Source organism: Cydia strobilella, chromosome Z (assembly GCF_947568885.1).
Source record: "Cydia strobilella chromosome Z, ilCydStro3.1, whole genome shotgun sequence".
NCBI lineage: Eukaryota > Metazoa > Arthropoda > Insecta > Lepidoptera > Tortricidae > Cydia > Cydia strobilella.
In genome coordinates this window covers 42523772-42551006 of record NC_086068.1, presented here as the reverse complement: position 1 = coordinate 42551006, position 27235 = coordinate 42523772, and the positions used below count along the sequence as shown (strand labels likewise).

The 27235-nt window shown below is 38.7% G+C and overlaps 1 protein-coding gene and 1 long non-coding RNA gene across 7 annotated transcripts in view; one reads left to right on the top strand and one right to left on the bottom strand.

Annotated features, from left to right (window-relative positions):
• The window catches only part of LOC134754980 (uncharacterized), a 543731-nt gene that overhangs the window by 67037 nt on the left and 449459 nt on the right, over window positions 1-27235 (bottom strand). The window lies entirely within an intron of this gene.
• The window catches only part of LOC134754804 (E3 ubiquitin-protein ligase TRIP12), a 175147-nt gene that overhangs the window by 81492 nt on the left and 66420 nt on the right, over window positions 1-27235 (top strand). For 4 of the 6 annotated variants that reach the window (XM_063691180.1, XM_063691175.1, XM_063691176.1 and 1 more), the window contains exons 3-9: window positions 3085-3950; window positions 4079-4192; window positions 4386-4477; window positions 14484-14582; window positions 19364-19469; window positions 25032-25105; window positions 26773-26869. In XM_063691180.1, the coding sequence (XP_063547250.1) occupies window positions 3085-3950; window positions 4079-4192; window positions 4386-4477; window positions 14484-14582; window positions 19364-19469; window positions 25032-25105; window positions 26773-26869 (1448 nt within the window). The remainder of the gene's footprint in view (window positions 1-3084; window positions 3951-4078; window positions 4193-4385; window positions 4478-14483; window positions 14583-19363; window positions 19470-25031; window positions 25106-26772; window positions 26870-27235) is intronic. The other 2 variants (XM_063691179.1, XM_063691178.1) reach the window with 2 other exon arrangements.

Sequence of the window (27235 nt, the reverse complement as noted above, 5' to 3'; positions counted from 1 at the left end):
TTGTACAGACGGTAGAACATGCAAAGAGAGCCAACGTCTCGCCGAAGACTAAGAGGTTCTAAGCCGTCAGTAAGTTCGGGATTGCCGACAATACGAACTGCCCGCCGTTGGATGGAGTCAAGGGGAAGGAGCTGGTATTGTGGAGCGCCAGACCAGAGATGAGAACAGTACTCCATATGGGGTCGAACCTGCGCTTTATATAACAAAAGTCGGTGACCCGGTGTGAAGTACTGTTTTGCTCTGTTAAGCACCCCAAGCTTTTTGGAGGCCAGTTTGGCTTTTTGTTCCAGATGACTACGAAACTGGACTTCGTTCGTAATGTCGACACCAAGTATTCCGATACTTTTAGCAGTGGTAAGGGGAATGCCCTGAAACTTTGGCGCCGTGACAAATGGGTTTTTTTTGGCGGAGAGCGCGCAGACTTGTGTCTTACTGGGGTTGAACTGGACGAGGTTACGTCTACCCCATTCGGAGACCTGTTCAAGGGACGTCTCGATCTCAGACACAAGTCGCATCCTGCACTCCGACACCTGCTCAGGGGGGGCGTTTGCACGACCTGTATAACAGCTATCGCCAGTGCTGTCGTCTGCATAGCAATGAATATTGTTAGTTGATAGCATATCATTGATATGCAGAAGGAACAGGGTAGGCGATAGTACAGATCCTTGGGGTACTCCAGCGTTTATGGGCTTATAATCCGAGCATATTCCGTCAGTGACGACTGAAATGCTACGCCCAGATAGAAAGCTGGAGACCCATGTGCACAACCCCTTAGGAAGCCCGTACGAGGGAAGTTTGGAAAGAAGTGCCTTATGCCAAACCCTATCGAAGGCCTTTGCGATATCCAGGCTAACAGCCAGTGCCCCTCCCTTGCTCTCTATGGCGGTGGCTCATCGGTGAGTGAGGTAAACAAGAAGGTCTCCCGCGCCTCGACCACGGCGAAATCCGTATTGTATGTCGCACCTCACTGTACACTAAGACATATTCCTGCATTCCGATTCCCACATACCTACTCTAATATTTTAAGACATACAAGAGGTAACACTGTAGGATCTGGTCTTATATCCTATACCAAGAAAACTTTGAGAACCACAAAATCTCCTTAATTTTTTGCCAAGTGTTAAATCGGATTAAAAAACGACAAAAACAAAAGTTTGTTCCCGCCAGAATATTAGGCAAATAAATTTTATTATTATTATTTGTATCTCCTTGGATATCACGGGCCTATAAATCCCGGTCTTTTGATAGGCTTGCGTGGGGATATAGATCCAACACGTAGAGGCCCCTTGGAGAGCTTTAATGTCATGTAGAACGCCTGCTGGAACCTGTTCACAGGCGCAACAATAGACACCCATGAACCGGTCGCAGCAGGCATTGGGACTATTGCAGAAAAAGTGAACAGTATACCGGTCTATGGATTGAAGTTTGGGTGGACAATGAGACTGGGCTATTGTAAAGAAGTCCGGACACCTGCCATAACAATGTTAAAACACGTTATCGAGGCAGGTGACTTGCCGCTGACTAGATGGGCCCCTGAAACTGCCGTCGTGAAGACGACCAGGAGCAACACCGGTGTGAGCGGCTCAGGGGTGTCGAGAGGTGTGCGCCGCTTTCTACCCAGTGACTGTTAACAGCCACTGTGCCAACTCGCGTCTTATGCATCTTTCACTTCCACCCCTGGAGCATATAGCTCTTACGACTCCCCTCTGGACGGCCAATAAAGGCAAGCCAGAGCTGAGAGTCCTGCGGGTCCCCTTGGGGTCCACTCCGACCGACGAAGACACGCCGGAGACGGAGACCCTGACCGACTCTCTGGAGCACTCGGGTCCGTGGGGTCGTCACTCCCCAACAGCTCGCCACAAGCTGCCCTGCGGGCTTATTATTATTATTATTTGTATCTCATATAAACTCACGGGTATATACATCCCGGTCATTTGATATGCGTGCGTGGGGATACAGATCCAACACGTAGAGTCCCTTTGGAGAAGTTTGCTGTTATGTAATAACAATAATATTCTACATGACATTAAAGCTCTCCAAGGGGCCTCTACGTGTTGGATCTATATCCCCACGCAAGCCTATCAAAAGACCGGGATTTATAGGCCCGTGCAATCCAGAAGGAGATACAAATATAATAATAATAAAATTTAATTTTTGAAGCCTTACGTGTCCCACTGCTGGGCAAAGGTCTCCCCCCAGTTCCTCCACAGATCTCTGTCCAGTGCTGTGTCTGGCCACTCCTTCAAAAAGGAGTCTAGTTCATCCCGCCATCGCCGGCGGGGTCTGCCATGTCCCCGATTTGAGTTTTCGGGCTCCCACTCTGTGGCGATTTTGCCCCACAGCTCATTCGGCATTCGACAGACGTGACCAGCCCAGTCCCATTTTAGCTTGGCCGCCTTCCGAGCTACATCGACGATTTGGGTTTTGGAGCGCAGCGTGGTGTTCCGGACTCGATCCACCAATTAGACACCTAATATGCTACGCTCCATGGCTCGTTGGCAAACCTAACATTTTATTCTCATAAAATATTTTTATTGACAAAACATCGGACGTTTTCAACGTATGCAACATAATCTCCTTGCTTTAGGGCCAGTTGCACCAACCATACTTAACAGACTGATCAACATCACTCAACCGAGTACTATGAAAATTCCTATACAATCAAATTTAGCGAACGCTTTAACGGTGACAGACGGTTTGGTGCAAGATGGAATTAGCTATTAGTGTTAATTCTATGTCATATTAGTGCTGTATTGAATCACCAAATTTTGATACCAAAAGACAAATGTATTGATTAAATGTTTATTTTTTACTACAAACTAGTTTTTGCCCTTAACTTCGTCTGCGTGGAATGATAATGATCACAATGATTGACAAAAACTATCCTATATTCTTACCCGGGCCTCAAATTATCTCAATACCAAATTTCATCTAAATCGGTTTAGCGGTTTAAGTGTGAAGAGGTAACAGACATACAATGTTGCTTTGCAATTATAATATTGGTAAGGACAAATAAACTTAAATTGCACTAGAAATAGGGATATGTATATTCCATAATAAATGATACATGCGTTACATGTTCAGGTCTTCTCAAAGCAGGGTGGTGGGCGGTCGGTCGTTGCGTCTAGAGCGTCGGGCCCAGAGACGCAGCGTGACGTCGCCCCTGCCGCGTCCTCCTAGCCGACACTCGTCGGGCCGCGCCTCCCACGCCGACTCCCAGGTCCGCGGCGAGCTGCGCCGGAGCTCCCGGCTAGTTAGCGCTCTTCCGAGGTCTGACTATTCCATCAGTGAGCGTTGGTCGTACGGAACCGACATATACGAGACACGATACAACACATCCGACTTGAGAGCCGGAGAGGACACCGGCAAGCCATCCACCAGCGGCCATAACAAACGTGTCAGACCGTCTTCACATGAGAGGAAGAAGCAGAAGACCCACTCTGGATTAAGTAACAGTGCTTCTGAAGAGTGTATCGCACATTGTACTCGCTCACGGACTAGCGTGAAGCCGAGCGAGAGTGTTTGTGCTCAGGCGCCCTACAGTTTGAAACCAGTATCGGTGACTCAAATCCCATTGAATCACAATTCTACTGGGTATTCCACCGATGCCCAGGCCCCTGTAAATAATCCAGACAGTGGTTTGTTGCCATTAGACGAGAGAGACTTTGCATATTCCCCATTTAGCTCTTCCACTGTTACTGATATACTAGACTCTGATTATTCCGTTTATAGTCCAAAAGCGAGCCGCAACAAAGGAAAGAAAAGGAAGAGGTCTTCATCGAGTAAGAAGAGCAGTGATGTTCTGATCTCTAAACGGACTAAGACTGGCAATCAGTTTACGGAGGCTGCTGAGGAATCGAAATACACTGATAGAGAGGGATCCTTGTTAAGGAAGCCAGCCAGCCGATATTCCTTGAGACATACTTATCCTCGCCCAACCGATCAACTAGGTAATTATGCTCAACTCACCTGTTTTTTATTAATGTTATCATGAAATTTTGTTCGTGATATAAATTATTTTCTTTGTTAATTATGGGTAGCGAACCAACACATTTACATACATGTAATTTGATTGTAGCGCCACCACCAAGGGCTTCCAGCACAGTTACGTTGTGCAAAGTAACTGAGCGAAAGAGCGCTACAGACACTCGTGAACGACCTCAGACACCTCCACTCCCAGCTGAATTTCAAGGTGATTTTATTATATTCTACAATATTTGTGTAAATATCATGCCAGAAATTTAACCACAACGACAAATATTTTTTGTATAATAACTTTTTTGTTCTGTCCAAGTGTCCAGTATAGTTAAGCGAAAACAAATCAAGATTTCACATTATTGTTTGGTGTCCAAATTTATGAAAAACCCTTTTGATTTGATCCACAGAAGCAAGTACATCAAAAACACGCAGCTCTAATAGCAAGCTTCTTATTGTTCCCCGCGATCTACCGTATCTACGGCAGACTAACGCCCGAAGGGTAAGTGTTTTCTTTTATAGTTACCTACAACTAAAACTGGGCGTGTGATGCGGCTTACTACAAGTCATGTAACGAGAACAATATACGGTTCACAAGACCACGGACGTAGCTTAGAGTAATTATTTCATGAAACCGATGCTGCCAAAAATGCAGGGGTGCGGGGGACGAGCTGATCGCGTCCCGTGACGTGATTGGTCCGTTCAAAGTCGCGTGGGCGTCAAACAAAAATATCTGCCGGGCGCTAGTGATGTGACGCGTTGAATAATTACATTGTCATTGTCAATCAAGCATATTTTGATTGCTATGTTGATTCGTTTATGCGAATATTTTTTTATACAGGTGACTTCTTTATGGGTGTTATTTATATTCCTATTTTGATGAACAAAAATATTTATTTGGTCAGCCAAAATGTGTATTTGATCAGCAACTTAAGGTTAGCAAGTAAATCAAAATCAGTTCGCAATTAATGTCATAATGAGCTGCTCTAAATTGATTTGGTTGGCAAATTAAGAGCGCTATTACATTTCGGCGTTGAGCGAGTTTAGGTATTTTACGCGCTGCGGTGGGCTGTGCGAGCTCAGTATACCGCTCCCTTCTACCACGTTTTCCCTCTCGCTCGCACTACAATGATGGATTAAATAATCTTGATCCTTCGTGAAGCATACTGAAAACAATTATAACGACACTAACTGTACTTAAAATTTAAAATCCTAATTATTGTTATTTGGTACGAAAATACTAAATCCAGTGCAAATGTACTTACTTTTGTATTATAAGAGAATTATTTTATACTAGAAAGAAATTTTATACTCGCTTGTTTACATGTTTCGTCATTACATTTGGTACAGGTACAGGGTAACCGTACCGCTTGGGTAGCGAAACTATTTTAGCTATATGTAGCAGTGTTGGCCGTAATTGTTAATTTTAATTAACCATTGATCAATTGCATTAACCGCCAGCATCCTTGGTACAATGCCTCAAGGGCCTATTTTAGATTTAAGCTAGTTATTAATTTCGTTTACGTAGTACCACTGTATATATCTTGTATGTAAATAAATGTTATTAACCATTAGTTCCGCCATTAACCATTGCATTACGCACCAATTGCATTAAAGTTAATTCGAATTAAATTTTTGAGACGTTAATGGCCATTGAAGTTAAAGTTTTGTTTAGTGTTGTTTGACATATCAGTCAAATTTGACAGATTGACAGTTTTAGTCTTTATTAGTGAAAATTAACATGGTTTGTTTGCTAAATTATATCCCAAAAAGATAATTTTCACTGAAAATGACAAAAACTATCAATCTGTCAAACTTGACTGATATGTCAAACAACACTAAACTATGTCACTTAGTACCAAACTTTAACAAAACATGTTAATTTTCACTAAAAATGACAAAAACTGTCAAACTGTCAATTTTGACAGTTTTGACAGATGTGTCAAACTACATTTTCCATCCCATGACTAATGTTGAAGGTCCTATCAAAATCGGACAAAACGTTTCGATTTGGGATCCAAAAATATCAAAATGTCGCAAAATGACAATTTTGACAGATTGTATAAATTTACACTTAACAATGTCACTTGGTGCTAAATTATATCCCAAAAAGATAATTTTCACTGAAAATAACAAAAACTGTCAATCTGTCAAATTCAAAAAAAAAAGACGATTCGGATGACTAAAACAGCGTGTGCCTATGTTGCACCAAACCTTAGATCCACTAGGTACTGCCAGGGTTCAGCATCAGCTCTATCATGGGTACTGCTCTCCTAAGTGCTCATCAAGACGAGTCGGATGACTAAAACAGCGTGTGCCTATGTTGCACCAATCCTAAGTTCCACTAGGTACTGCCACGGTTCAGCATCAGCTCTATCATGAGTACTGCTCTCCCAAGTTGCTCATCAAGACGAGTCGAATGATCAAAACAGTGTGCGCCTATGTTGCACCAAACCTAATTTCCTTTAGGTACTGCCAGGGTTCATAAGGAGGATGAGTAATACATACTCAAAACTTATACAAGTTCAGTCTTAGTTATATCGGAGCATCGTTTATAATGGCGTAAACGCCATCGACAATAAGGTCCCTTTTTATAGGAAATACCACATTTTATTCTGTTTTTAGTATTTGTTGTAGCGGCAACAGAAATACATCTGTGAAACTTTCAACTGTCTAGCTATCACGGTTCATGAGATACAGCCTGTTGACAGACGGACAGACAGACAGCGGAGTCCTAGTAATAGGGTCCCGTTTTTACCCTTTGGGTACGGAACCCTAAAAACAGAATTAAATAGATATTTAAGTGGTGCTCCCATACAACAAACGTGATTTATTTACCGTTTTGTGCGTAGTACGGAACCCTTTGTGCGCGAGTCAGACTCGCACTTGGCTGTTTTTTATTTTATTTACTACCTATAAAATGTCAGGTAATTTCAAATATTTTTATTGTTGTTCGGAAGTTTGTTATGTTACTCGGATCAAAGTTTCTCAGTCGCAGTTTACACGCACACAGTATAGCGTTTTACACGGCGCCTGCCACACACAACGATAAAAAACCTCGGTCGCCGTCGAAAACGTGCGGAGCCGACCGACTCAGGTCCGACCTCTTCAAGCTCTGCTCAAAAAATTGCCAAAAAATTAAAGTAGAATTTGATAAACACAAATGTATACCAACAGTATAAGCAAACGTTGTAGATTGCTCGTGTATAAAAATGACTTCGATACTAAGTAGATTTTCGTAGGAATTTACACTTGTTTCGAAGAGAAAATTCAATTCGTTTAACATTGATTTTCTCTTTCTTAAAAGCATGTAGGAAGAATATCGTTCGATATTCCTAAAGTACAGGATATTAATAATACAAAATATCCAACTTTAGCAGAGTAAACTTCTCAAAATTTACAAATAAGAGCTCACAATTCAGTGCTTCACGCGGTTTTTCGTAAACGACCATCAGAAAAAAAATCATTACTAATTTAATTAGTCCTTTTTCTAAAATGTACAACGATATTCCTAAAGATAAGAAGACGCTCTTACTGGAACAAGTACTCTTTATTTCTAATAATCAGCGTAAAATCTTAAATCTTGTCGGGAATATCATCAATTTTACATTATTTCGACTTTTCTTGTAAGAACGCTCTTAATTATTTGATCGGCAGTAAGTGATCCGCCATTAATCAAATTTTGTTAAGCAGTCAGTGGGTAAGCGGATTATTTCATTTTAAATTACAACTTAACTGTTCCGCAAAAAATAGTTCTAACCTAAGCCACTTTTCTAGTAGCAGTTGGTTTCTGTAAAGGTCGCAGTTCTAACCTAACCTAACCCACTTTTCTAATAGCAGTTTGTTTCTGTGAATGGCGCAGTTCTAACCTAACCTAACCCACTTTTCTAGTAGCTAATATCTTCCATTTTACACCTATAATACTCTCAAAGTACCAAAACGGAAAAATATCACCAACAAATACGTTAGAACACCGCAATGTGACTGCTAATAATCATCGAATGAAATGCACGCACACGATTCCGCTCCGCCTGCAACCCTGCCGATTTTTCAAATCAAACGCAACCCATCTTATTATATCAGATTACCATTTGTTTAATATGCATACGTCTCATTTAAACTGCCAACCAATTTTTAAATCTTGCTGACCAAATAATAATTTTGCAGCTCAACTATTTATTAAGCAGATGGATATTGGTTATAATGTTGACCGTTTGTGAATTATTTGCTGAACAAGAGTTGCAGCTCGATTTTGATTTATTGCCGGCAACATATTTGTATGCTGCCCAAATGATTTAATGGCTATTTTTTTGCAGATCAGTTTTAAAAATGGCTGATCATTTAATTAATTCCCCTTATTTATTTATTTTAAACTTTATTGCACATCAAAGAAGGTACCTACAAAAGTTACATTATCTACCATAGGGCCAAACCGCCAAACAGAAAAATGTCAAGGTGCTTCAAATTGGTAATACCGTACTCCGTAATAGATGGATACAGTCTAAGGAAAAAACGTGCCTCGAAAATCAAGAAAATTTGATTCTCGATCAGAGGGCGCCACTAGCTTTGGCCTACGCTCGTATAGAGGGCGTTGACGGTTTCGTTTGTTATTTATAACTTTAACGCATACCAGTGAAAGAACATGGGTCAAAATCATATAAAAATAATTAATGCAAATTTAAAAAATATTTATCCATATTTAAATACATTTTATCGTATTTTTATAAATCTTCATTTTTAGTTTTAAAGTATATCGATAGATGGCAGTGAATTTACAGTGGTTACAAAATTTACTATGACAGTACCGCTCTATCTTATTATATCCTCTTTGGTAATACATACTTAGTTGTGGCTACAAGACCCACCCATTAAAAACACCTTGTATGATGCTATTAAGAGTCCGCACTTTAATGCTTTATCTCAATTTAGAATCATGAGCGTGGGCAAAATCGTTTTTTCTCACTGTTTTTAAGCATAAAAGCACCATTGTTCGAGCTGCTGAGATAAAAACATTTCGTCATAATTAACGTTTTCCTCACACCATGTATGATTTTAATAAAATTTGTAAATGTTTCTCGTAATTAAAAAGTTAGGGAAGGTCTCTTAAGATCATTCTCGTAGATCAGCGCGGTATCCTACAAAACCCACCTAATAAAGAAACATCCTGTATAATTCTATTAAGAGTTATTACATGAGATATAACAAATATTTATTTGTTATTATGTAAATGAAATGTTATTTAACACAATCTTTAACTAAATGTGATTTAAATTATTTGGCTGAATGGAACTATCATTGGCATGTTGGCTGTCGTAAACAGAAAAAAAGTTAAATCGGCGCCCGCTATTCATACTCAAAATTGAATCAAATTAATGCATCTTAAATTGCAATCGTGTGTTTTTGTATAAAAATGGTCTTGTGATTAATTTTGTTTGTGTTATTTCATCAATGTATTTATCATCGCTAAAAGTCCTTAGAATATTAACTTACGAAAACAAAAAAACCTATTCTCATAAAACATTTTAAAATGTATGAAAAAACACTGAAAAGGGCTGTTTATGCATCTAAAAAACTAGAAAACATAAGAAGAATAATTATTTCGTATAATAAAGTAAAAACTACGTGGAAGATTATATCTGAGAAAACAAAAAAGGTAAAATCGCAAATTCGACACCAAATGAACCTCTCAATTAATGCCGTTTTAACTAACGACCCTGTTACTGTAGCGAACACTTTTAATACGTACTTTGCGTCAGTTGGAGCACATTCGACTAACAACATACCTCGTGGCCTTAACCCTAGCGAACAAAACCTATGCATAAATTTATCAAAAACGAACTTAATCGAGTTCAGGCTTCACCAAAGAACAGCGTTAGAAACCGAAACATTCTATATCGATACCAAACTGGAGGTTGTTTAAAACATGCTCTCTGCTCGGTATTCAAATGGATCAGCATTTAAATTGGAAAAACCATATAGATAAGATATCCTCAAAGTTATCCCAATTTACTTACGCCCTGAAGGAAATTAAAAAAACCTCGGACCTAGCTACAGCAACTTCCGCATATCATGCATTTACCCAAGCGTGGCTACAGTACGGCATCATTTTATGGGGCGACAGTACTAATACCCCTGACTTATTCTTAATTCAAAAAAGCTGCATTAGCATTTTAAGCAATATATATGTGGACGAGTCATGCAGATCCCATTTTATTAAGCTTAAAATACTAACGCTGACGTCCTTGTACATTCTCTAGTCATGCAAATTCGTGCGGAAACACATCTATCTCTATATCCAAACTAAAGACCTTTGTAAAGGAAACCATGACTTGAGGCCAAGGAACAAACTGGTGCAAATTGAAATAGCCAAACTTAAAATTATCTCGAACGGACCACATTCCATGTCGATGAGAGTCTACAATAACTTGTCATATAGTAGCTGAATCATACACGACTTTTGTTACAAAACTAAAACAATATTTGATATGTAAAGCTTTTTACACACTCGAAGAATATATGAAGGACGGATCGGAAAATATAAAGCGTAAATTGTACAAATTGTAAATTATAACTTATTCTCTAGGTTGTTATATTTTAAGATTTGTCTCGCCCTAGCAGGGTCCATGCTGTACTCTATAATGTTATTATTATATGTAAACACCTTGTAATACCATGGTTGGCATTCAATAGATTATATGATATGAATGATATAAGTAATATGTACTGCTGAATTGATAATTTATCGTTTAAGTTCAAAGGAAATAGGTACCTTACCGTAAGTGTAATTCTCATATTATTTGTTTTATTGTGAATTTTTCGCATATGAAATTTTAATTAGAATTGAATTTCCTTATCAGTAGTAAACAAACTACAAAAAAAAAAATACAATTGTGTACTATAATTGTGATTTAGTATCTTGCCTATTATTTACAATCAAAGCTTTACATCTAAACCCATGTTATCCAGAAAAAAATATTTTTTGTCCATAAGACGATCTTCGTTTTGTACTAGTAGTCCATCATTCGGACTTTGTTGTTGATTTTTGACCGAATACTTAGTTTCTCATGGGCGGCACATCATTTAGAGCCTCAAGCAAACAAACAAAACCAAGTATTTGGGACCAACCCCTAAATCGCGAAAAAAAAATTAATCCTCCCATAGAAAATGGACCAGCCAAAAAGTATGAAACAGCCAAATTTATTTTCGTGATTTCTGGTTGGTCCCATAGTAAAAGTTGCTCAGTATAATCCCAAAACCTCCCTGGCAACGGGAATGGAGTTATTTTTTAGCCACCGTGTATTATAATGATTTGTTGTTACGTCGAATAGTACCAATTAGCCTCATGCATGAAGTTTATATTTGAACCAAATATTTTTTATTTGGATATTTGTTACCGTTATATCATGTTACAAATGCATTTCCGTTATTAAATTATAATTTAATTGCTTAAAATAATAAATCAAAAGTTCAAAAATTTGCCCGCGAAAAGCTAGTGAGCGAAACGCAACGCCATTGGTCGAAACGTCACGTGACGTCACGCGTTTCGGCATTAGTTGTTTTGTTCTGCGACGCACCGATTTTGAGAAATGTGGTATTATTAAAATGTATTTTAGTCGCGATTCAGCGATTGAAAATGGTTATCTCTCATACGTTTGTATCACGATTTACCTAAAAATAATATGAAATGAAGAAACATAAACACAAAATAAGTATTTAAACGGGCGCCAAGAGTGTCAAACCAAACAGCGCTGCGCGCCTGTTTAGGTTATGTATGACACTTGACAATAATTTTATTATTATAAAAGATACACCGAGTGTATAATTCGGTGGAATTCTGGAATTTAACCCTTTTGAAGTGAAAATCACGTGAAAGTACATATTGTTCCTCAAAGAAAACAACACCACAAATACAATTAGGGAGAATTCGGACCATCGGCAGTATTGATGCTTACATGATGTCTACGACATAAAAGGAGCTATGTGTAAATATACCATATGATCCATACATTCATAACGTCCAACAAAGAGTAAGACTATAAGTTTGCAAGAGTTGCAAAGGCAGAGGCAATACTTCTGTCTTTTACAAGCTTTTATTTAACTTGCAATGTATGTATGTAACTAATGTTTCTACGGGTCAAATCTTGCAAGTTAAATTTGACCTTATTCCCAGTTTCCGATGAAGCTGAAAATTTGCTTGCATATTATTATTTATCTCCACGGGACTTAATCGCGTAAAATAGTTTTAAATTTACCTCCGACGTTTCGTTTCCCGTGGAGATAAATAATAATGAGTAAAAATCGTGAAAGTTTAAATCAGTGTTTTGCTTGCATATGTAAGTTGGGTGACAATGCAATATTATGGTACCAACGAACTGATCTAATGATGGAGACAGGAGGTGGCCATAGGAACTCTGTGATAAATCTATGTAACCTGTGTGTGGGGTTGTAAGAATGTTCTTGTTGAGTATTACTTACCTGTAGGAAGAATAGAGTTGTGCCAAGCCCGGTAACATTCCCCATTTTGTATGGGGAAATTTCTCGCTTGGTAACATTTTCCATACAAAATGGGTAATGTTACCGGGAACGGCACAACTCTAAGGAAGAAGTACAGTCGGCGATAAAAGCTTGCATCAAAAGTGTTTTTTTTTCCTAAAAACTGCAAAAACATGCTAATATTATGACCCTAGAAAATTTATGAGTATCATGAATGTAATTTTTATTCATATTTGTGTCAATAGGTTGACCCATTGAAAATTTAAACCTAATATTTCATATTCAAATTTTTTAGTAGTCAGAACAACTCATCAAGCATAGTTAGCATATCTACCTATCATAAATAAAAGAAATGTATAATATAATCAATTGTTTTATTATAACATCCTGCATGTTTTTTTAATGCACAACCATCAATCCTTACAGTGTTTATAGTATTATGGTGTACATTCACATTCTCACACCTCACATTTCTTTTATACTAGCGGTCAAATTTCAATTTTTGGTCCTGTTCTCTCATAATTTCTGTATCCACTCGGACCTGAAATTATTAAATAACTGTTAATCTTTATTGCACAAACAAAAACATACCCAGAACAGACAAAAATCTGTCCTTTCTACCAGACCTCAATAGTTGGTACTTTTTTAAAACTTTTTGTCATAATTTTAGGACTGAAATGGGACTTAATCATGTGCACTTACTTTATTATTTAGCCTCTCAAGTACAAAAATCTCGTTTCTTTCTTAAATTTATTAGTGAAAATCATAGTTTAAATCAACATAAAACATTAGGATCTAGGGTTCACTGCACTTGTTAGGTATTTTAGGATTAGAAAGAGCTCTGTAAAAGTAAGTACCTATGAGGTTTTAGGTAAGTATACCTAATAATGTGAAAGAATATTATGTACCCACACATCTTATCATGTGAAGAGAAGCAGTATATTGATTTCCTACTATGAGTAGATTAAGTATAACAATAACCGACATTCAGATTTAAGGTTCAATGCAAATAACATATTGTCAACTATATACTTGACAATCAGACTAGGACAAACCATTTCTAAAGTTTGCGCCGCTACTTGGCCGCTACCCATATCGCCTATGCCCACAATATCTTATGATATCTTATAAAACAATATAATTTATACTTTGTGACTACACTTTGGCACAAGACAAAACTTAAAGTGGTTGTTAAGTTCATCCGTGCAATTTAAAACATATTAAATGGACAATAAATGTGAAATTGCGAAAATGCTCGAAGAACATTAGTACTATTAGTAGCAAACGTCAGTTGGACCGGTTAGACGCAAACGTGTGACGTCATAACGCTCTGTCGAATTCGCGCAAAAAATTATGAGCGTTTCAACCGCTCAAAAATTTTCAACATTTTAAATATTTTTTAATAAAATAATGTGAAGGTTTACAAAAGTATTTTTATTGTTTTCGGTGTTCAAACGATATAAATTATGATTACCAAAATAAAATAAAAAAACGCATTGAGCTAATTTTATTTTGAATGGTGGTTGGAGGCAATTTATTGTAAATTGACAGCTGTTTCAGTTAATTGTTAAAATACCCACACTAGTTTCTTAAATATAATTACAATGAATCAGATTTAAAAATAATGATTGTGTGTTAGCCGACTGTAAATTTAAATTTTCCAGTGTAGTAAGATCGTTTATCGTGGAAATACAGCATATGTCCCTCGCACTTTAACTATAATAACTAAGTGTCTTTAAAACAAAATGACTGACTGAATAATTGTGTGAAAGAGAACAATTTCAAGGGTGATAGACATAACGTTGTATATATATGAATGTTATTTCGGTCTGTGTTATTGGTGTGATCGCGTTGGTTTCCTTTGCGTGTTTTTCACGTCAAAAGTGGCGATATAGAACGGCGAGCGCGGACGAGACGGTCGGTCTCCTACTACATTGTACGGTACACAATACAATACATTACTAATGTATTGTATGAAGCTTGTTTCGCTATTGACATGTTGTAATGTTCGGCAGAGCATCGCAGCTGCAACGGGCGCTACCCTGGGTGCGTGTCTGACGAAGAGGAGCAACACATCTCAGCATCACAGCCAGGACACATCTGCCAAGAGACAGGTCAATTGCTCTTATGTACATTTTATACAATTTGTACGCCAATATCATTTTGAAATGTTTATAAAAGTATGAAATATTAACACGAAATCGCTGTTACTAGAAACATTGGAGTTCTTAAAAATAAGATAAATATAGAATATTTAAATGTGTGCATTATACAGGTGGCCCAAAAATACGTTAACAAATATTTTTTAGGAATATTTTTCTTACATACACGTCTTTTACAAAACTATAATTATTTAACTAAAATATAATAATTTTTAAGAAAATAAAACCGACTTCAATGGGGGATGCCGCTGAAAGTTTACTTATTGTTGATGGTGCACTCTTAGATTCCAGACAATGAAATGAAATAGACAGCATGTTTTGCGTAATTATCCTGATCCATCTTTTAACTAATTTTGCCTAATTGCCTAATTATTATAATATTGCCTAATAATGTAGAAAAGGAGGTAAAACCACCCACTTTTCTAGTAGCATTTCGTTTTTGTAAGGGTCGCAGTTCTAACCTAACCTACTTTTCTGATAGCATTTCGTTTCTGTAAGGGTCACAGTTCTAACCTAACCTAACCCACTTTTCTAGTAGCATTTCCGGGTCCGGGTCTGGGTCCGGATCCGAGTCCGGGTCTGTGTCCGGCTGTCCGGGTCCAAGTTTGGGTCAGAGTTCGGTCCGGGTCCGGATCCGAATTGGGGTCCATGTCCAGACCCGGGTCCGGGTCCGAGTCCGGGTCCAAGTTTGGGTCTGGGTCCATAAGGAAGAGAACAAATCGCCAAACGTGAACGTGTCATTGAAGAGTTCCATTCTGATCATCATCAGCAGTTCCACTTAATCAAATGTCACTTTTTTAAATGTAAATGCTGGATTTGTTGATGAAAATACAAAAATCACAATATGTATGTATTTCACATTTGAGGAGTTCCCTCGGTTCCTCATGGGTCTCATCATCAGAACTCGAGCTTGACAAAAATGTTTCTTGAAAACCTAACTTGCTTAACAAACATAACGAAGAGGACAAATCGCCAAACGTGAACTATGCGTCATTGAAGAGTTCCGTTCTAATCATCATCAGCAGTTCCACTTCATCAAATGTCACTTTTTAACCGACTTCAAGATTTCAAAAGGAGGAGGTTATCAATTCGGTTGTTTTTTTTTTTTTTAATGTTTGTTACTCCATAACTCCGTCATTTCTGGACCGATTTTGAAAATTATTTTTTTGATTGTAAGTATATACATACAGATTGGTCCCGTTTTTGTCAAAACGCAGTTCTGATGATGGGATCCATGAGGAATCGAGGGAACTCCTCAAATGTTAAAGGCTTACATATAGTGATTTAAATATTTTCATCAATAAATCAAGCACCTACATTTAAAAAAGTGACATTTGATGAAGTGGAACTGCTGATGATGATCAGAACGGAACTCTTCAATGACGCATAGTTCACGTTTGGCGATTTGTCCTCTTCGTTATGTTTGTTAAGCAAGTTAGGTTTTCAAGAAACATTATTGTCAAGCTCGAGTTCTGATGATGGGATCCATGAGGAATCGAGGGAACTCCTCAAATGTGAAAGGCATACATATAGTGATTTTTGTAAGATTTCAAAGGAGGAGGTTCTCAATTCGGTTGTATGTTTTTTTTTGTTTTTTAATGTTTGTTACTCCATAACTCCGTCATTTCTGGACCGATTTTGAAAATTCTTTTTTTGATTGTAAGTATATACAATTGAAGAGTTCCGTTCTGATCATCATCAGCAGTTCCACTTCATCAAATGTCACTTTTTTAAATGTAAGTGCTTGATTTGTTGGTGAAGATACTAAAATCACTATATGTATGCCTTTAACATTTGAGGAGTTCCCTCGATTCCTCATGGATCCCATCATCACAACTGCTTTTTGACAAAAACGGGACCAATCTGTACTTACAATACTTACAATCAAAAAAAGAATTTTCAAAATCGGTCCAGAAATGACGGAGTTATGGAGTAACAAACATTAAAAAAAAAAAAAAAAAAAAAAAACAACAACAACCGAATTGATAACCTCCTCCTTTTGAAATCTCGAAGTCGGTTAAAAATAAACATTATAGGACAATTGTACACGGATCGACCTCGTCCCACAATAAGCTCAATAAGGCGTGTGTTGTGTTGTGTTGTGTTGTGGCTACTTGACGTCGATATATGTATATACTATATGTAATATGTAAATAAAGCGCTGGTGGCCTAGCGTTAAGAGCGTGCCACTTTCAATCCGGAGGTCGCGGGTTCAAACCCTGGCTCGTACCAATGAGTTTTTTGGAACTAATGTACGAAATATCAGTTGATGTTTACCAGTTGCTTGTAGTTGCTTTCGGTGAAGGAAGACATCGTGAGGAAACCGGAATAATCCCAAAAAGGCCTAGTTTCCCCTCCGGGTTGGAAGGTCAGTGGCAGGCGCTTTCGTAAAAACTAGTGCCTACGTCAATTCTTGGGTTAGTTGTCAAGCAGAGCCCAGGCTCCCATGAGCCGTGGCAAAATGCCGGGATAACGCGAGGAAGAAGAAGATAGTTTTATATAAATACTTATGTAGTTACATAGAAAACAAACATCCATTACTCAGGAACAAATGTTTGTGAAAAGCACAGAAATAAATGCCCTCGCCAGGATTCGAACCCCGGACCACCCGCTTCGTAGGCAGTAAAATAAACGTATTTATTATCTTTAAAATAATATCCTTTAGCTTTGACACACAAAGGCAAACATTTGTTAAAATTATTAACAATATGCCGCAATACAAATTGTTGTCAACGTATTTTTGGGCCAGCCTGTAGGTACTTGCAATTATTTCATAACTATAACATGTAGGTATTTAAAAGGTAAATAAGGACCCTTTTAAAATGGTTAATAGAATAACGTGTCGTTCAATTTATACAAGACAGCATCTTTTTCCGTGTCATTCATTATTGACGTCACACTTACAATGTACGAATTTGAATGCACAGTTGTGGTGTCGGTTTAAGTAAGTAGGTATATCTCATATACATACGCAATCAACATTTGTAAGATTCTATACTGCACTGTAATTATGATGCGCATATTTGTTAACAGACAATGTTGGTACGTAACTTTTCAGAATATATTACTCGTAACATGTAGGGACAGTCAACATCAAAAGTAGCGGATCCGACTACGCGTCCAAATCAAATGTACATATGTACCATTCTCTCAAAGCATAACAAAAAAAGATATGTCTCTGTAAATAGAACCGTTAGACAGATACTCTTGAACGCAAACTGTAGAGATTTATCTTATCTCCATTTGGAAATATATTCCAGGGTGGCAGATAATTTTGGCACCTTATTACATCCGCTACTATTGATGCTCACTGTACTAAGCAGATCCGTTTGTTAACGAACCTTTAAGAAAACCGAAGGAAGTGTGAGTCGGACTCGCCCACCGAGGGTTCCGTACTTTTTAGTATTTGTTGTTATAGCGGCAACAAAAAATACATCATTTGTGAAAATTTCAACTGTCTAGCTATCACTGTTTATGAGATACAGCCTGGTGACAGACAGACGGACCGTCACCGTGGAGTGTTAGTAACAGGGTCCCCTTTTTTACTCTTTGGGTACGGAACCCTAATAATGTTGTATGTATAGGCTACTTGACTAATTTTTGAAAATGGTTTTAATTGATTGTTTATGACTTAATAATTACACTACATTGATATTTCCTTGAAATTTCCTGTATTAAATATAAAAAATCAATGTTAAAGTTTATTTATTTTGAACGCGCCTTAAACGCTGTTTTTGCAAAGGGGCTAATCACGTGACACGTGTGACGTCACACGCGAGTAAACTCAGTCAATGACCTTAGTACATCTTATGGTTTATGTGCATTGAATTGATTATTTCACTGTAAAATGGTATATAAATGGTAACTATAAAAAATCCAGATAAATTGTTTGTTTCTGTTCCAACTAATCCCAAAAAAAGAAAAATGTGGTTAAAACTAGCGCGAAGAGACGATAGAGAGAGAGAATATTTAACTGTAAATAAATATGGTAGTTAAAGCAGCGGATTTTGTTGTATTTAACGAAACAAGATCTAGGTATTTAATGTATTACTACATAACCTCAAAACATAGCTCTTTCAGCATTAGTAGGTAGTTAGTAGCATACTTTTTCTTTCAAACTAAAGTGCAGTATGGAGATACTATTCTCGTCATCGTATTCTATATATATATCGTCGTCGTATTCGTATCATCGAAATCGAAATGTTCGTAAATAAACAATTTCTACGTATACTCACATAGCTGTTTTTACATTTCTAAGTTCCGCAGCATAGTAATCCGGATTATCTTTAAAGAAAAGTGCTACCATTAATGCGTCTATGTCTGGTAGGTTGCCGCTATCAGCTTTCACATATTTCGGCTCCATTTTGAGATTCTTATGAATATTGTGCTACTAGATATACAGATAAATCGGAATATGTCAGAAAACTGTGGAACAATAACTAAATACAAATGAAACAGTTAAAACACTCAAGGCAATCAAGAAATTTTACGCGCGTGTGACGTCATCCGAGCGTTGACCAATCGCAGAGCGTTCACGTCCCTGATGAAATTTGAAAAAATATTAAATTTTCTTTCGTTTATATTCCAAAAACTAAACATAATTTACATTCAAATATAGTGAAATATACTTTATTAGTTTATTATCTTTCAGGATGACAGCAATTCGTTATATATTTTTAATGTTGTCAAATACCCTATTGTATGGGGCGTAATTGAACCTTGTATTTTGTTAGGTGCCGGGAAGCGAGGGCGCGGGCGGCAGCGCGGAGGGCAGCAGGCGGGCGCGGGCTCGCGACATGCCACAGCCGCAGCCGGCGTCCACGCGACGAGACAAGCGAGGTACGACCATTGTTAGATCATTATGTGATGGCTGAACGGCTGATGTGAATTTCTTCTTCTGCTTCCAGTGCCATCTCCTACCGGAGGTCGGCAATCATGAGAGCTATACGATCTTTAAACGCAGCTGCCCGTAATAATGAACGTGTGCTCTGTTTGAACCATGTTCGGAGATCGTTGAGCCTTGAGTTACGTCTTCGTCCGGATGATCTTTTTTACCTTGGATAATGAGTTGAAGGAGTTCATATTTCTCGTTTCGCATGATATGACCAAAGTACTGTAGCTTGCGTTTTTTGGCTATCATTAACACCTTGGCCTCTTTATTTACTAACTGCAGCACTCTTGCACTCTTGTTTTGTGCAGTAAAGTGTTTACTACTACTACTGTGAGTGTTAGGCCCTAAGCTTCTATCTTGAGATCTATCGTAGGGGTGTGGACTGTATAGGGTGTGGCATAGGCGGCAGAGGATGGAGTAAAACAACTGGAGCCCTTCTTATATCAGATGCAGGAGGGTCGAGGTCGGAGAGGTCTTCTTTTTTTTCTTTGGAGAGGTGTTGATTGCTCGGCTGCTCGATTCGTAATGGCTTGCTATTTTTTTTTTTTTTAACATAGAAATTAGAGTCGGCCGGACAATTTCCCGGCCCTATGCTCTTTACCCTAAATAATGGCTTGCTATGGCCGGCGCACCGCCTTTTATTCCCTCCATATTTAAAGACCTCGTCCCCCGCGCCTCACCGGCGCGCGCGTCTGCGCTTCGCGCATGCGCAGACCTCTCTTTCCTCGACTCCTACGTTTCTCTTTATATATTACATGTTAAATGACTCTAAGTTATAAAATATTATGCGCGTCGTGTACTACTACTACTACTACTACTACTACTACTACTACTACTACTACTACTACTCTTTCGTTAGTTATTCTATCTGGCCATGATATTTTCAGGATGTAATTTGATGAACTACAACGAGAGATAGCTATCATGAATTGATCGGTATGATTTAATAGAGCTAATAATATAGCTAGTTAACTTTTGGGCTTGAGCTGGTGGAGGAAACAAGTTCACCTGATATTTTTTCAACTGTGGTTACTCATAGAGTACGTCTGAATGTTTAAATTAGCTCGACTGTTATGTACCACTGCTTGTGATACGCTTTTATAAAGTTATCGCGTGTGATGATATATCAAAATTAAGCTTACTATTGTCTTCGATTACCGCGATAGTTAGGTACTCATCAAATAAAACTATGAAAACGGATCGCGTATATTGAGTTTATTTACTTATCGTGCATTTTGGGCTTACCGTGGGACTTAGTCAATCTGTGTAAGAATGTCCTATAATATTTATTTATTTATAATACAATCCCGACGTTTCGAACCCTTTACAGCGTTCGTGGCCAACGGGTGATTGAGGAAAAACTACAAAGTGCCTAAATATCCACATACAAAAAATAATGAACCATAAACTATAAACTTTAAGGCTACATGCAAAATCGGTTCATAAGGCTAGTTATACAATACAACTATTTTCAAGTAAAGATGTATATTATATTATATTTCGTTCGCAGCTTAAGTGGCTGCCCATCCGATTCCGACGCAACACACATATTCTTTCTCTTCTGTATGCCACTCTATTTCACCCCAATACTCCTTCCTATCTTAAAGCCCGGTTTAAATATCTTTCCTCACTTAGATGCTCTCAAAATCTGCTTCTTGTTCCCCCTCCCTCTTGTTCAAAATTTTACATCAACTCTTTCAGTTTTCGTGCTGTCCGGCTCTGGAATAATCTGCCCATTAATATTAGACGTGCTAAATCACTCCCCATTTTTAAAAACCTATTAAAAGATCATTATTTGTCTATTTCATAATGATCCTGTTGTCCTTTAATTTATTTGTCGTTATTATGGCTTCCTTTGTCATTTATATATATATGTATATTTGTATACTACATTTGTATGTTTGTATAATACATGTAGTCTAATTTAACTATAACATTCAGCTTCAAAAGTCATAATCCACTGCAGTACATTTGACATCTTTCTTGTGAATTTTTCTATAACAAACTTCTCCTTTAAATTCTTCATGCTACTAGTTTTAGCCTTGTCACTTTTAATTTCAGCAAAACTTTCAAGAATCCTTGATAATGCCTCTTCGGATATTCCAGCCGCTGGAGTCTGTTCCTGGGTTGTCGATGCAATTTCTTCTAATAAGTATCCCTTAAACTGCATGTTACCATCCTCATCTGTGTAACATTTAGTTATATCAGATGTCAGTGATATCCACACCTGCCTCTTGTCATGTCTTCTTCGCAATGTATTTTTCACTTTTTTGAAGGTTTCTGTCGCTATAATCGCTTCATGTAGCTTTACTGGTTGATATTGCTCAGGGATAACAAAGACATTCTTGCCAATATCCGTTATAGAGTTTACGCAAATGATATTAGACTTCGGGTCGTCACTACTTGCTTTTACTTCAAACTCAAATCTCAATTTCTCCATCTTTGCCAATAAATAGCTGAGAATGTTGTTTTATAATGTGCGTTACACACAATGGAGGCGAAATAAAACCAAAAATGTGTTGCTCTGAAAAGAGAATAGTTTTTTTTATTAACAGTTACTTATTTCTAGCTTAACAATCTAACTTAACTAAATATCTAAGGTACTTACCTGAAAAGAGAAACAACATTAAAGCTATTATTCCACCAAGTATTTATTTCTAATTTTCTATTCAATAATTGTTAATCTTATATGGGATCAGTTCAGTTCAGTTTTTGGTTCTTATGGCATCTGTCCATTGGGACAATTTTGCCAGCATCAAGGTTGTAGGAGCAGAATTTCAGTATCAGAACTTGATCCAGTCCGTGTAGATGCTTGATCGGTTGAAGAATCTAAACTACTATAGGAATAAAAATAGAATAAATGGGCGTCCAGAAAAACCAATAGAAACTATAGAAAGCAATGCGCCAACTGCCAGGATCAGGTTTTTTTTTTTTTTTAAAGGAACATTACAGGAAAGTTTAGGTAAACAAACAGGTAAAAACTTTTAAAAGGAGCTAAAGCTTGATATTAAAATCTTTCATAAACTTAGCAAGGACATAAACAAAGGTAGTGTTAACCAAAGTAAGAATATGGTTTATGTTAATAGGACGTTGAATATAGTCAGGAAGAAAATCATAAAAACTGGCATGAGTATTTGGACAGTTGAAGAAGATGTGATCAAGGGCGCCTTCCTCCAGGCCGCATTCACATAATGAATGATCTAGAATATGGATTTTGGCTAGCCAAGCAGGGGAAGTATTGTGGCCAAGTCGAAGACGAATAATAGAGGAGGTAACTGACTTGTGAATCTTATGGTATTTGAAAAACCAAGGTCTGACAAGAATATTCGGTTGGATCCTATAATAGCGATTGCCAGTGGATTTGCTAGTTATCTCCCACTCTTCAGTCCACTGTCTGACAAGATCTGCTTTAGCAGAGTTGCGGAGGTCCTGCATATAGCACTTGGAGTAAGAGGAAGAGCAACCAATTTCAATCGCCTGTTTAGCACAGGCATCTGCATGCTCATTACCATCAATTTCACTATGACTAGGGATCCAAGCAAGAACAACTTCAAGCCCAAGTAGAGAACATTGGTATAGGGACTGTCTAGTCTTAAGGATGATAAAAAGATTATCCCTGGAGCGAAGTGGAAACTTATGTTACAATGCACTTTTTACGAACACCGTCTGACGTTTAACCTGTCAACTGTCAATGTGTCATTGACTGCCACAGATTAAGTCCATACTGAGGAAAGATGAATGAAGTTAACAATGCTTCATTTACATATGTGTAGTATATGTATTATATTATATTTTTATTGTTTTCTTTATTTTGCACCACCCGATAACTACCGTTTCGTTCGCCATCTCTCTATCTGAAGGTTGTCTGGAAGAGATCGCTGTTTAGCGATAAGTCCGCCTGTTGTTACCTACCAATTTATATCTTTTCTCAATGTCTGTATCTTTTTTCATGTAGTGTGCACAATAAAGCATTTTATTATTATTATTTTTTCCTTTATTTATTTTGAGTCTTAGGTTAGGGTTTTATAACATGCATATAAAAGTAAAATACAAAAACACTTACAAAAAATATATAAACACATTATAAAAAACCTAACCTAGGGTGCCGCCGGCAGCGGGGTAGGGCCCAAGCTGCCGGTGGTCAGGGCCGCAGAGAGAGGAACCGGCGGACTATCCGCGCCGTGTCCAAGATCACCGCCTTCTGCATCTGACCCTTGATCCAACCACCTAGCGAGAGTCTCTCAAGGTGTTGGTCGAGACTCTTCGCTATGAGACCGTTCGCTGAAACGACTATCGGGACAATGATCGTCGAATCAACATCCCACATGGCGGTTATCTCGTGAGCCAAGTCTAGGTACTTACTGGACTTGTCCTTCTCGGCTTTCACGAGATTCTCATCATGGGGGATGGTGATATCGACGAGCACGGCCCGGCGCTGCGATCGATCTATTATCACAATGTCAGGCTTATTGGCTACAATAGTCCTGTCAGTGATGATAGATCGATCCCAATAGAGCGTGGCACGACCATTCTCGAGAACTGGCACAGGTAAATACTTGTAGTACGGTACTTCGCGGTCCACAAGGCCGTATAGAAGAGCAAGCTGCTGGTGAATAATCCTGGCTACGAGATTATGTATGTGCAAGTACTCGCCGTTAGCAAGATGAGAACAACCGGAAATGATATGCCTGAGTGACTCTCCGGGACGGCGGCATGCCCGACAAATGTCGACCGTACCGTCCTTCAGGATATATTTCCGATAGTTGTTCGTCATCATAACTTCGTCCGCAATCGCACAGGCAAAACCCTCGGTTTCTCCGAAGAGGTCCCCTAATCGTAACCAGTTCACCGACGCGAGCAGGTCTACATCGGGTCCCATGAGGGCCTTACCAGCCACTGTGCCAACTCGCGTCTTATGCATCTTTCACTTCCACCCCTGGAGCATATAGCTCTAGCGACTCCTCTCTGGACAGCCAATGAAGGCAAGCCAGAGCTGAGAGTCCTGCGGGTCCCCTTGGGGTCCACTCCGACCGACGAAGACACGCCGGAGACGGAGACCCTGAGCGACTCTCGGGAGCACTCGGGTCCGTGGGGTCGTTACGCCCCAACAGCTCGCCACAAGCTGCCCTGATATATACCTACCACACACACCCCCAAACCTACACCTCGGACCCGAGAAGATTTAATTCCCTCCTTAATTGTAGGAGGGTATCCCAATATGGGACCGGCAACAAACTCGGCGGGACACATCTTTTCAAAACATATTATACTCAGAATGTCATACAACACAAAGGTCTTACAGTCTATGTCTCGCTTGCTACTTTATCAGATGGACTACCGCTTCTCCCTGGCAAGAACCAGAGCTTCTATACGCAATATACGCGATATAATCCGTTTTTCATAGTTTTATTTCAAAATTTAGCTTATTTACTTTAGAGTTGACTGGAAGTAAATAAGTTAAAATAATGGCATTAAATAACCCTATTAAATGTTTTAATATTTGCTAACAGGGAAAAGCAGTCTGGGTTCCTGCGCGAGTACCGGTGGTGCGTCGAGCCGCTCCCACCCGCAACCCTTAACCACGGTAAGCTTTGTCCGTCACCGACCACCAGCCAGCCAGTCCGGCCTCAACACGTCGCCGAGACGGACACAACGCCCCCCCCCCTACCCCCTTGCCCTGCGGTGCGGTGCGGCACACAAACACTTTATTTTACATGTTTCACATTTAAACGAAGTCCACAGTAGAGTATCAGTAAAGTGGCAAATCATGAAATAAATAACGATTTTGTTTAAAGGAGACAAATGTTCTGGAATATTAAAGCGCGCGATTGTTTCATGCAATCAACGCAGCGTAATGTAGTAATATCAACGGAATGTAGTAATAATGCCATTTTAAATCAGATAATCGGAGGACCATATATTGTTTTTCTCAAACATGCAATGAAATATCGTCCTTATGTGCGTCATAACAGGCTTCAAAGTATCACGTTTCGGGCGGAGCAACTCGAGAGAACTGTAAAGGAATTTCATACGAAATTGAAGGCGTAGGCCGGAAAGTATTTATTTTTTAAATTTTAATGTAAATAAACATGGCGTCTGTGTTCATGCGAACAGGGTAAACAGCAGATTTTTTTCAGTCGTAGCGCAAAAATATTCAAATTTTCGTTCCCCCGTAACCCTTAATTTATATTTAAAATAACACGCAAAAAAAAAAACTATAGGACTATATCTCCTAAACCGTGCGTCGTAGCGCAAAAATAGTAAAATTTTTGTTCCTCTTTATGAAACCCCAACGTAATATACAAAAAGCACAATGAAAATCAAAAAACCGGGCAAGTGCGAGTCGGACTCGCCCACCGAGGGTTCCGTACTTTTTAGTATCTGTTGTTATGGCAGCAACATAAATACATCATCTGTGAAAATTTTAACTGCCTAGCTATCACGGTTCATGAGATACAGCCTGCTGACAGACAGCGGACAGACAGACAGACGGACAGGAGTCTTAGCAAAAGGGTCCCGTTTTTACCCTCTGGATACTGAACCCTAAAAAGAATTTTAAATCATTATAGGGCTGTATCTCCTAAACCGTGCGTCGTAGCGCAAAAATAATCAAATTTTTGTTCCTCTTCGATACTCCACGCACTGAATAACCTATCACATTACGACATGAAACAATCATCATTATCATCATCATGTTTGTAATATTATTTAATTGCATGTTTGAGAAAAGCACTATACATACCTCGGCGTGAAAAGGGGTTGCCGGCCTCATAACTATCCGGCCTCACTGCGTTCGGCCGTCTATTCTATTCGGCCGGCAACCCCTTAACTTCACGGCCTCTGTAGTAATGTACTATTACGCGGTGAACGCAGCGACAAACGCATTGTCATTTTTCATACATTTCGTGATCGCATGCGTTCAACGCTGCGTTTAACGCATAAAACATCCGCGCGCTTCAGTTAGTTCAATTCTGAACACGAGTGTCAACTTAAACAAGTATTTTATTATTATTGTGGTATTAAGATTATCATTTTCATATTAACATTAAGTAACATTTTCGTCGATGAAAACTTACACAGCCGGGCTAGCACATAATTGCCGCGACAGTATCTCGCCACGAGATAGACTACCCGTCCCCCTTTAATTCATACAGTTAGTAAAAGACGGGTAGTCTATCTCGCGGCGAGGCCTACTGTTGTTGTAAAAAGTGTCCTTAGGAATGTGTAAATGACGTGTTGTCTTCTATCCAGGGTGCCGCCGCATCCACATCGAATACGCCGCCGCCATCTGCTTCAGCGGCTTCGATGCCTAATAACGCATCGGAGGATGCTAAACCTAAAAGCAAAGGTAAACCAAATAGTCTAGTTGTTTACTTTACCAAGTTTCATATGTCGTTCGTTTTTTAGTGAAGAACAATGAGTGCATGTGTAAAATCCGATTGAATAGCAAAATTTTGTAACAAAATATATTGATTTGATCAACACAAGATTTATGAAAGTTAGGCAGTAGCCAGTATAACAGTGACTCTCGCAAAGCTTCGCACGAGCGTTTTTAAAACGCGCGTTAAAAAAGCGTTTGAATGACACAAATGGATACATGTGTATTCACACGATGCCGGTCGCGCTATTTTATCAAGCGTTGGATTTTCGACTTTAAGCGTTGGTCGTTAAATCGAATTTAGCGTGCGGACGAATTCAAGCGCTTTTTTTACGC